Below are 12,972 nucleotides of genomic sequence, written 5' to 3'. Positions count from 1 at the left end.
CCTGTTTATATTTTCGTCTTCATCTTCTATATTATCAGGGATAGTTGGATCGATTAATAATTGATTTTCAAGGCCTGAAGGATCTAGAAAAATACAAAATAAAGAATTAAAATATGCTTATTTTTTATGTATTGGCATTATTAAATATACTTTGTTTACATATTAGTTTGCACAAATACCTTGATTTAAAATAGACTCATTAAAGAGTATTGCTAAATTGTGCAAAACTGCACAAGCAACAATAGTGGTCTTGATCACTTGCAGAGACCCTCGCATTGTTTCGTTGAGTATGCGGAATCTTTGCTTCCACACCCCAAAGCAACGCTCTACAGTATTCCTCGTTCGTATGTGACTCAGGTTGTACCTTTCTTCTGCCTGTGTCCTTGGTCTTAATATTGGTGTTAGAAGATGCGAAGTACAAGGATACCCGCTATCTCCAATCAGCTTCCCATGAAATTCATTCTCCTCAAACCTCCGCTTTATTGAGCTTTCTCTATATATGCGGGAATCATGTGTACTTCCTCTCCAGTGACACACAATATCGCAGATTTTAAGGTCAGAGTCACATACTACCTGTAATTATTGTCATCAATATTATTATAAATTAGAAACACATAATAGCACACATAACAATGAAAATTTATTACTTTAAATACACTATGATCAAACTAAAATGTTATTGTACAATGTTCATACTTGAGTGTTAATGGAGTAATGTCCCTTCCTATTAACATAGTACTGTCCAGCCTCTCCACTCACTTTGCGTATCTTAATATGAGTGCAATCTATTGCACCAATGATACGCTTCATCCCGCATATTATGGCCTCAAATTTCCTAATTGCTTTGGCTTCCTCGGTTGAGTTCGACGGCATATTAATATAACGCGAACTTTTAGAAGCTAACGCAATAGCAACATTTCGGGACAAACGGGAAAGTGTCTGTTGACTCATTCTGTGAATGTCAGCACAATCTTCTTGGATCTGTAATGTAATAGATCGTTATACAGGCTTTTCTATTGTATATATCCAAAACTAGAGCACAAGTCACATCTACCTCATGCCGGCCCCAATATCGAATAATTATGATCGAATAACTGCCATCACTTGCAGTTCCACTGGAATACCGCCCCCTCGAGTGTCCACGCGAAGGTCATCCCGAATCAAATTAATGATTTGTTGCATGTTATTCTTTCCGAATCTATACCTCGACCGTAGTGTGGCCCTGTGGCCGCTACAAAAAATATATTGACACCATAGATTGACACTAATACCAGGTTATTTTAATTCTAGGTTGAAAAGTAGGTTTTTAATAAATAAGCACTCTCAGAACAATAGATTTATTTAATAAATGAAACGATACCATTTTAAATTTCGCGCTGTTTATGTATGATGTGCGCATGCCTTAATGCTCTAAGGCGCATGCGCAGGTTTTTATTATTTTATAATTTTAATAAAATAAATAATTCAACAATTTCAATGATGAGCCCATACGGACCTAACGGTAAAGAATACGATTTTGATAAAATTTGCCAATTTTGCTATGGATGGGGTGCTAAAGTGTAACTTTTTTATACCTAAAATTAAAAAAAAATTATTTAAAAAAAAACTAAAGGGGACCTAACGAAAAAACTGTGGGACCTTATAGGACCTAACGGAGACCTATCGATTGAGGTCATTTTTGACCCAAAATTCTATGGATGGGGTGCTAAAGTGCATTTTTTTTTATACCTAAAATTTAAAAAATTATTTAAAAAAAAACTAAAGGGGACCTAACGAAAAAATTGTGGGACCTTAAAGGACCTAACGGGGACCTAACGATCAAGGTCATTTTCGACCCAAAATTCCATTGATGGGGTGCTAAGTTTGCACTGGTTTAAAGTACCACCAATATAGTTAAAATAATGCATGGTCTTTAATTTTTAAAACAAAAGCTTCCTATCTTTCGAGTAAGATCAAACTGATGAAACGGGTGCAAACTTGGGTGCAAGTCAAATTTAAAATCGGTTCACTAATTCTGGAAATCATCGTGGACAGATTCTCTGTCTACGCCTAGGTATAATAAAATTATACCTGGGCGTAGACAGAGAATCTGTCCACATTACATTGACTTTGGGCAGAGTACAAAATAGGAGCGGGTTATCAATTCGGCCGATATATATTATATTTTTTTAACGTACAACTCGAGCAAGCTTATTTTCATCTCGCGTCCATTACGTTACTGACGCTTACGTACGGTCTGCAAAAAAGGATTCGCTGACTTAAAAAAAAATTGGTTGTCTGTAAAGTCGGTTTACTGACAATAGTTGAACGTGACAACGTCCGATTATGCTTCTTTATCGCTCGTTCCGCGCTCTCGCTCGCACTTCAAGCCTTACATGGAACGCCTCAGAGCGAGTTAACGCCGCATGAGTCATGTTTTTTCGTGCGTGCAGCCAGCTCTATCGAATTATAAGACGTTGTCACGTCAAAAAGTAAACAATTGTTTGTTAGACTTTGCGTTTATTTGCAGTTTGCACCTCGTTGGAATGCGGCGCCCCGCATTGCAACGAGGTGCCCCGCTTAGTCCAGTTCCCGTGGAATTTCCAGGATGAAACCTATCCTATGTGTTAATCCAAGTTACACTCCTAAATTTCATAGTAATCGGTTGAACCGATTCGGTTCAGTAGTATTTGCGTGAAAAAGTAACAAACATACACATCCACCCTCACAAATTTTAACATTTATAAAATTAGTAGGATGGTATTTTTTAATATGAATTGGTGTGATATTAATCCAGTCAGTAGGTATTTATGCTCTACAAAAGGTGGCGTAGAAAAAGTTTTGAAACGATATTGCTTAGGTATGAAAGGTTAATAAAAATAAGTTTTCGACCTTGACGGACCCAGGCGCTAGCCGCCATCTTGAATTAAAGGTGCTAAAATTAGGTATATTTTAAATAACTTCTCAATTGTTTACTAAATCACAAAAGTGTCTATGAGGGCTTCAAAGAAGACAAAATTACCTACATTTTTTGCATACATGATTATTCTGTAAGTCTTAAAGGTAAAAAGTTACAAGCGACGGAAATTTATAATAGTTCAGGCTTTTCAATATATTATTATTATGGACTCTTCTGAAATTGGGTAAAATACTACAGAATTTCTCATTAAATATAAGTACATATTTATTATTTATGTTCTAAAATTGGTTATCACATTGGATAATTCTGCATGAAATAAATAAAACACAAAAATCACTATAAACGTATATTCTTATACACTTTCTTGTACGGGTGGTTCGTAGCCCTCAGGACGCTCCGACTTGTCACCCGCCTCGCCGTGTTTACCGCCGCCGCCTGTCACAGATTATACAATTAAAAAAAAAACGAAAAAAAAAAGTAAAATGTCATTTTTTATAGTGTTGTCAGCAGTTAAAATCAAAAGGGAACACAATTTTTCATCAGATGTGTGTCATTGCGAGCTAGGTGGATCATCATTTAGATAAATTATAAAGTTGTACTATGGCGTTTTAAAGCAGTTTTATTTCCAGTGTGGAAAAGTGATGGCACTTGAAGACCTATCGCTGTCATATTTACACAATGGAAACAATACTGCTTTAAGACATCATAGTACAGAGGTAATTAAAACTGTAATAATCTCTTTAAAAAAAAATAAGTTATGCAAAAACAAGTATTATCACAATAATATTCAAATCTTTGCGTCTTCAATTTTAAGGCAAAAATAATTACACATAAAAAATTAATAAATCTATAATAACATACCTTCTCCGTGCAATTCCATAAGCTTAGCAATTTCGAAACGCGGCCTCTTCAGTACTTTCACCTGAAATAAATAAAAATAATATATATATTAAATTTTGTTTTGTATGATAAAAATAATGTTTATTTATATGATCATTTTATCAGCAGTTAAAATCAAAAGGGAACACAAGTTTTCATCAGATTTGTGTCATTGCGAGCTAGGTGGATCATCATTTTGGTACATTCATTATAATTGAGATGATTTAAAAGAGCAACTATTGAGTTTCTTGCCGGTTCTTCTCCATATATGCTGCTTTCAAATCGGTGGTAAATGTTAAAAATATGTTATAGCGATTCAAAAATGCTTCTAGAAGAAGTATAATTGAAATGTTCGAGTTTGAATATAAAAATCTCTTGAAAAACAACAGAAGATTACAATTGCCAATAAGATAATTACTGATACATGTTTTTTGTATCATTAGCCATTCCAAGTAGTTTTAGGGCCGATTTTTCAATGCTTGGATAAAACTTAACCGTCCAATAAAGTATTACACGATAATATTAAAATGTCACAAACTGTCAAATACGGGCAATTAGAATACGTTTTTAAAATGGTAGTTTTATACATTATTTGATGAATAAGTTTTATCCAAGCATTGAAAAATCGGCCCTTATAGAAATAGAGGCAAACAGCTCCTTTATAGAATAAACACACTCAAAATAACCTCCTGGCAGGATACAGAAGGGAGACCTAGAACCTACTTGTCCCTAAAAAAAATTGAAACAGATGTATGTATAATCCTTACCCCACTAGGGGACACGAGACTTCACTTTAACTATATTTTTGAAGTGAAACTTCTTTATCGGGGTTGGAAAAAAACTTTGTGTAACATTTTTTCGTTACGCGTGACATTTTTCCGTTACGCGCCATCTTTTTCTTATCCCTACCACGCGTGATTCGAAGTTTTTCTGTAAAGTTGCATAATATAGTAAATTATTTTTTGAGAAATAAGGTCATAAAAAAGTTTCACTTCTTACGTGTGTACACTAGTACACGCACACATTTTTGAAGTGAAACTTCTTTATCGAGGTTGGACAAAAATTTAGTGTAACATTTTTGCGTTACGCCATACTCGTGACATTTTTAAGGTCATAAAGAAGTTTCACTTCTTACGTGTGTACTCTAGTACATGCATACATTTTTTTTGTACTTATTTATACTAACCTTCCTGATGCAAACATCCCTTAGCGGATAGATACTGTGGCACGCCTTCTCAATGTCCTTGGCGATAGAGTCGGGGATCAGTTTGTTAACAACTTCCCGGAGTTCAGAGTTGGCAACATCACGGGTGATAATGTCGCACATCTTCTTTCTTATCGCACGCACCTGTGGGAATTAATCTTCTTATATATAAAAATGAATCGCAAAATGTGTTGGTAAGCGCATAACTCGAGAACGGCTGAACCGATTTCGATAATTCTTTTTTTATTATATTCCTTGAAGTATGAGGATGGTTCTTATGTAGAGAAAACGTAAACATGTACCACGGGCGAAGCCGGGGCAGACTGCTAGTAATAATATATTAATAAATATTATAGGACATTATTACACAAATCGACCTAGTCCCACAGTAAGCTCAAATAAGGCTTGTATTGTGGGTACTAGGCGACGATAAATATAATATTTAATAAATACATACATAGATTACACCCAGTCCCAAGAACAAATAATTGAGTTCATCACACAAAATATATTTGCCCTATCCGGGGATCGAACCCGGCACCGTCGGCTCAGTAGGCAGTTACTTTACCACTGCGCCAACCGCGTCGTCGAGGAATATTTATTTGTTAAAATAAAGTTTAAGACAATATAAATTTTGTTAGAGGTGCACATTGGTCAAAATTCAATAGATTCCATTTCATTTATGCATGGATGTGTGAAATGATTTATTTTAAAGATTTATTGAATTAAAAAATTATTATTATTGTTTTACTAGCTCCTCCCTAAATTGTACACTAAAATATTCCTCTTAAATATCTTTATCTTATAAAAAAACGCCATCAAAATCTGTTGCGGAATTTCAAAGATCTAATCATACAGACACAGACGGCGGAAAGCAACTTTCAGCAAATATACTTAAGTAATAGAATCTAAGTATTAATAATTTGGCAATATTTAAGATAGGCATAAACAAAAAATGTAGCAACGACACAATAAGCCAAACATAACAAGTATGTAAGGCATTGTTTTGAGTGCGGTAGCGTTTATATTTGCAGTTTGAAACGATATAAGGGTCATGTATAAACCTATATATAGCTGGACTGCAAAATATAATCGAATTCTTGTATATTTATTTTAATTTCTTTATTTACTTAATATACATATATTAAGAAATTTATATCATTCATCTCAAAATAAACAGGAAGTATGCGAGTTTTAAAAATGTAAATTAGTTTAAAATTACTAAACAAAACTGAGTATAAAATTTATATTATCATGAAAAATGACTGTACAAGGCATAATTGAGTAGACGTAACTATGTAATTTTAACAATAGAAGACCTAAATTAAATAACATTATTTACCAAAAACGGTATATAAAACGTTTTTACTTCTCTGTTTAGTCTACTAAGATTCAAATGCTCTATATGCGAAATTTTTAAAGACAAAAAAAAATGTGTGGGTGTACTAGTGTACACACGTAAGAAGTGAAACTTCTTTATGACCTTATTTTTCAAAAAAATAAATGCAAACTTTATGCAACTTTACAGAAATACGTCAATCACGCGTGGTAGGGATAAAAACGTTACACTAAATTTTTTTCCAACCCCGATAAAGAAGTTTCACTTCAAAAAATATTCTCATGTATTCAGTTTGCTTCAATAAAACTATCCGCTTAAAAGTGAAGAATAATCTAGTTTTAATTAGGGCCGATTTTTCAATCCCAAGATAAACAGTCTAATAGATACCCGTCGAATAGATTTATTCAATTATTTATCTAACTCATAACGGCTTGCCTATTTTTCAATCGTGATTTATTTGATGAATAACTATCTGACCAAATATTTCCATATTGGCAGCTCTGCTCTCGGAGTGGCGAAACAAACATATTAAATTAGTCAGGTTAGAGCGGGATAGTCAACTCTTGCAATTTGTCAACAACCGTCATTATGACTCACGTCAGGAGTGCATTTTAAGTTTGTCTTGTATTGCTCTTGTCTTCTATGATTGTTGATTGTTGTTTTGATTCGAGTAAAGAGTTTGGTTAAATTTGTGTTTCAATTTATATATTTTATGATGGAAATGACATACTTAAAGGCAGCGTTCGGCAAATTTTCAATGGCATGGTCATCAGTACTATCAAAAACATCAATTTCAATATGATTTTAATTGATAATAATTATATAGAAAGAGGTTTAATTGTTAATAATTCTACGCTCTATGTTATGAGTTATGACATACGAAAAAATCCCAAATTTGACGCGTCAGTTGTCAACTCAAACGCCTAACCGTCGAATAGCGCGCTATCTGGCCGTTGGAGCGCCAAATAGATTTATTCCTCAAATAACGTAGTTATTCGATAGATAAGTCCTATTCGTCTATTGAAAAATTGAATATTTTGTTAACTGAAGAATAAAGTCTATCTAGCTGTTTATCTGGGCATGGAAAAATCGGCCCTTAGTCCTACAAATCCTATCCTACTAATATTATAAATGCGAAAGTTTGTGGGATGTATATGTGTGTGTGTGTGTTACTCTTTCACGCAAATACTACTGAACCGATTACAATGAAATTAAGCACACATATAGAGGGTAACTTGGATTAACACATAGGATAGGTTTTTTCTCGGAAATCCCACGGATACGAGAACTACGCGGGTTTTTCTTTGAAAAAGCGGGCAAAGCCGCGGGCCGAAAGCTAGTAAATTAATAATCTCATCAATTATCAATCATCATGACGACGCGGTTGGCGCAGTGGTAAAGTAACTGCCTACTGAGCCGACGGTCCCGGGTTCGATCCCCGGTCAGGCGAAATATTTGTGTGATGAACTCAATTATTTGTTCTTGGGTCTGGATGTTATCTATATATGTATTTATTAAATATTATATTTATCGTCGCCTAGTACCCACAACACAAGCCTTAATTGAGCTTACTGTGGGACTAGGTCGATTTGTGTAATAATGTCCTATAATATTTATTTATTATTTATTTAATCTAATATGATATACCTGAGTGTGCTTCGCATAGCAAGTCTTGCGTTGGCTCAACGAGTCCTTATTGGTGAAGCCGATGCAGAACACTCTGTTTTTCTAAACACGGGCGAAGTCGCGGGCGGAAAGCTAGTAAATTAATAATCTAATATGATATACCTGAGTGTGCTGCGCATAGCAAGTCTTGCGTTGGCTCAACGAGTCCTTATTGGTGAAGCCGATGCAGAACACTCTGAGGAGGTAGCCGTCAGTGGTCTTAACGTCAATGTGGGCTTCGATGAGCGTCTGCCATTTCTTGACCATCCATCTGTAGGGTTATTGTTACAATATTGTTATTTTAAGGATAATGTCTGTTTTTATTGTGAATTTTTATTTATCTAACTAATATTAAAAATGCCAGTTTGTGAGGATTGTTCGATGTTTGTTACTCTTGCACGGAAATACTACTTGACCGATTACAATGCAATTTGATATGTATGTAGCTGAAGACCCAGAATAAGACAGAGATAAAATACAAGGTATATTAATTATTAGGTGTATAAATAAAAACAATAATTGCATTTCAGTATTATTTGCTTCTGGTACAACTTTACAGATTTTAATCTATACTAATATTATAAAGCTGAAGAGTTTGTTTGTTTGTTTGTTTGTTTGAACGCACTAATCTCGGGAACTACTGGTCCGATTTGAAAAATTCTTTCGGTGTTAGATAGCCCATTTATCGAGGAAGGTATAGGCTATATTTCATCACGCTACGGGCAACAGGAGTGGAGCAGGTGAAACCGCGCGGAGCAGCTAGTTTTTTCAATTAAAGGGAAATCCATCTTTAAAACATAAGTGTAGAAATATGAAGGTAATAATGTTGGATTGATAAATATTTGAGCCTATAGAAATAATTCAATTAATATAATTGTTGCAAAAAGATGAATACATCAGTAGATTGAACTACTGCGGCAATTTCATGTTAATGCAATAGATAATATTTGCAGTTTGAAACGATATAAAGGCCAGAGCAGCGTCTTTATATAGCTGGACTGCAATATTCTAGAAATAGTTTGATGTCATTTCAAAAGAGAACAATAAAGTTTCGATAAAAATCGAATCTTGCAAATATAAGTATTTCTAAAATAAACGGATTGAATACTCATGTGTTATCTTTAAAATAATTTCATATTCAGCAAGTAGATTTAAAATAAAATTAATATTTGCTTTGAATTCAAATAATCGAGTATGATGATTTTGATTTTCAGTAAATTTTGAAGAAATTTGCACCTAAATATTAAAAAAAAAGACAGGTTGCACTCCGGGAGTGCTGGCAGAAGTGAAAACTTGATTATTAACGTTGAGCATGTTTGATATTTTGGAATGGTATCCGTCTTACGCTTTTTCGATCAGGTCACGTGTCCTGACGCGAGTTTAAGATTTTATACCCATTACAGAAAAAGTGCTCAACGCCGCTAAAGAAGTTTTCACTTCAAAAATGCAAAAACTTAATGGCTATTTAAATTTCACAGGTTTGAGAATTTGCATGAAGGCAGGACATCTTCTATCATAATTTAAAAATTTTATATTATGATAGAAGATGTCCTATAATCTATTTAATAAATTCTTACCTGAGCTTGTCAGTGGTAAGATCCATGCCGTGGAAGTTGCAGAGCACATTGCGTCCCTGGACATCCTCGGCAATGAGACGGAACTTACGGAAAGACCTAAAAATAAACATTTAACATACATATATATCAAATGATTTAAGTTTTTATGCCAAATATGATGCCTTTGATGTTACTATGCCTTTTCAACTAGGATTAATATTAACTTAACTCAAATATTAGTTACTATACATACAATATATAGAATATAGATTGTTAAATACTTTATATGTATTTAGATATTATTATTAATAAGTAAAACTTACATTATTAGCTAAATTCAAGATTTAATATTTTATGTTGAAAGTCTGAATTGTTTTTTATTATATTATGCAGTATGTCCATAAAACCAAAGAGCTAAAAGACAATACTTAAAATTTTGGCACCTACATCCATACTAATATTATAAATGCGAAAGTAACTCTGTCTTTGTTACTCAATCACGCCTAAACTACTGAACCAATTTGCATGAAATTTGGTATGGAGATATTTTGATACCCGAGAAAGGACATAGGCTACCTTTTATTGCGAAATATGTACCACGGGCGAAACCGGGGCGGACCTCTAGTTTTATATGAATAAAAAATAATTACCTTTCTGCATCAGTATCAGCTTGCAAGTCAGCGAGGGAGACTTCGAATACACGTCCCTTCAGGCCTTCAGATGCAATTTTTGTTCCCTGAAACATACATTTTGTTAAAATACTGCCAGGAATAGGTTATTTTTTGTTATTGAAAATGTAATATCAGCGATAAATCAAAAGGGAACAAAGTTCTCATCAGATGTGTGTCATTGCGAGCTAGGTGGATCATCATTTTAGTAATAATTAAGTATAATTATAAATAAAGTATTGTTATGATGCTATCATACAAAGGGGTAAGAGCTGCAATTAACTTTTAAACCTTGTTTGCTTTATAGGGCTCACATTGTGCCCATGAGAAATTCAGTGGCATTCCGTTTAGCATATATTTACGACATTTATAAATTTAAACAATCTATCGTCAGATCTTCAACTTTGTGCAAAGTACAAACACTCAATTGTTTCGGAAGAGGTTAGTTTGCACGTGGTTACACTTATAAGTATTTCTTATAACCCCAATTTGCATATAAAGATGGATATAGCATTTAGCACATAACTTGAAACTAACATGTGGATTTCGAAATATCGACATACCTGAGTACGGTTGACAAGGGTTGTGCCCACTTGTCTCTTGTTGAACATGGATGGTGCTTTGACATCGTACCAATCCTTACGTGTGAAGGGATCAACACTGAAAAGTAAAAACAGGTTAGCATATAACCTACAAACAACTTACCGACTTGGTATAGAATTTATATTGAACAACACTTCAATTATCGATAAATAGAATGAATTTAAGGTGAACTATCCGTAAAGCTTTGTTTTAGAGAGCTTTTCGAAATCACTTAGAATTTATAACAAACTACAATGACACGAGACACGAACTTCATCCACTATTATTTCGAACATCACTTTCACCGGCGCGATAATAATTGATTTAATAGATTGTGCAATTATTATAGTATTCATTTTGAGGATTATTCCGAACTTACATCTTCTTCTTAACACCCTTTTTACCGCCTTTCGAGAGGCCTTTATTTTTACCGACCGCCATGTTCGCAGTCAAACTTGTGAAAGACAATTTTTTGTTTATGGTTGGAAGAACTGTCAACTATGTTGTTTATGGCGCTGGAGGGGTGCTTATGAGGACAGATTAAAAATATTGTTTATACCTACAGAATTTTAAAAGTTGTATGTTATCTACACTTCAAAATTATATTCAGAACACCACGGATTAGATAAAAAATGTTGTGTGGTTTTATGAAACCACGGTAAAAGTGAAACTGTTCGAATGGTTCCGAACACTGCTTTGTGTAGCGCATGTCGCGTGACGGTCGGCTGCCGAGTAGGTATACCTACTCGGCAGCCGCGATGCACGCGACATGCGCTACACAGACCAAAAAGTTTGAGCCGATGTAATAAAAGTTTCACTTTAAAAAGGAACAAAATCTTATTTTTTATTATGAAAAAACATGAAAAAATTTGTTTTGCTGTCGTGTTCTGATTTACATGACAATAGTAAATGAAGATGGTATTCTTCTGGAGGATCCTATTTCCACTATTCTTCTATACCTAACCTTTGTTCTATATTTTTAAGCAGGTGTATTCAAAAAAGCTTTTCTATTTTGTTCTCAATTTTACATATTTCACTTTTACTCTCTCATAGTCTTTGATTCTTATAAAAAGTAGGTAGGTCTTATATTAGTACTATATTGAATATGCCATGTTGTCATCAGTTTTTTAAATAATTAGGGTTGTTGAGGATTCCTCTTCCGCTTCCTCATAATGCGGAAGTTCCGCAATATTTTGGGTTCCTCTACCGTTACCGCATCCTCAAAAATGAAAATAAAAAAATCCTCTTCCGCTATCGCTTCCTCAAAATTTAGAGGAAATTTATGAGGATGCTGATCCGATCGGGCGGCGAATTTACAAAGCCTATTTAAACTATGTACATATTTGAGTTACGAGTCGGACTCTACTAACGAACAAGAGTAGAGTCTTACCGCCATATTTATATCTGCGCCTAATCTCTAAACATAATAATATAACATTTTCTCTCATACTTAGAAGAAACATATTTTACCAAATAATGTTTGTCAAAAGTCATTTTGAATTAAAAAACAAACAAGTTGTTTAAGCTTACATAATAATTAAACACACTTTTTGGACTTACCTCACTTGATTTAAATGACCAATATAATTTCAACACCTTTTTTCCACCCAAATCGTGGTATCACAACAATTTATTAGTCGAAAATATTTGTTATTTTTTCATTTCGATATTTTTTCACCAATATACGGCCTAAACATCAATGTGACAGAGCCCACAAAGCTGTGGACGCTAGTTGGCGCTGTAATCGTGCACAGTCCCAATAGATTAGGTTTTTTCTGTGGGTTTTTTCGAGTAATATGCATAAACAAAAGCTCATCTGAGTCCGGATACTTACAGGCTTTGTAAATTCGCGATCGGGCGAGCTAACCTCCCCTAACCTTAAACATCAATATGTAAAGACAGGAGAATGGCTTTTGTTTTAATTTTTAATTTTAAAAGTTTTTGTTTTTTAATTTTGATTATAATTTCCTATCATCCTCATCCTCATCCGCTTCCTCTTCCGCTTCCTCATCCGCATCCTCTTCCTCAAAAAAATATCCTCTTCCTCATCCGCATCCTCTAAATTTGTGTGTGTAAATTCCTCTTCCTCCTCCTCTTCCTCATAATCACTTCCTCAACAACCCAAGTTTTTTTGTATTCCTTTCTAATTTTGAATTTTGAAAAAAATATATACTACTGCA

General features: G+C 34.1%; 1 protein-coding gene across 1 annotated transcript; it reads right to left on the bottom strand.

Annotated features, from left to right (window-relative positions):
- Positions 1-3,232: 3,232 nt before the first annotated feature.
- RpS3A (ribosomal protein S3A) lies at positions 3,233-11,307 on the bottom strand. Its single transcript, XM_090118525.1, has 8 exons — positions 11,172-11,307; positions 10,774-10,870; positions 10,193-10,278; positions 9,564-9,659; positions 8,110-8,257; positions 4,965-5,126; positions 3,761-3,821; positions 3,233-3,334 (listed from the first exon to the last, which is right to left on the bottom strand). The coding sequence occupies exons 1-8, from the start codon at positions 11,231-11,233 to the stop codon at positions 3,252-3,254; spliced, it is 795 nt and encodes a 264-aa protein (XP_089974651.1). The 5' UTR covers positions 11,234-11,307; the 3' UTR covers positions 3,233-3,251.
- Between the last annotated feature and the right edge of the window lie 1,665 nt (positions 11,308-12,972).

This window comes from Colias eurytheme, chromosome 30 (assembly GCF_061535395.1).
Source record: "Colias eurytheme isolate Ceu_HAF_F1 chromosome 30, ilColEury1 Martin Lab GWU primary, whole genome shotgun sequence".
Taxonomy (NCBI): domain Eukaryota; kingdom Metazoa; phylum Arthropoda; class Insecta; order Lepidoptera; family Pieridae; genus Colias; species Colias eurytheme.
Note: the sequence above shows the minus strand (reverse complement) of the source record. Positions and strands in the feature narration are given on the sequence as shown.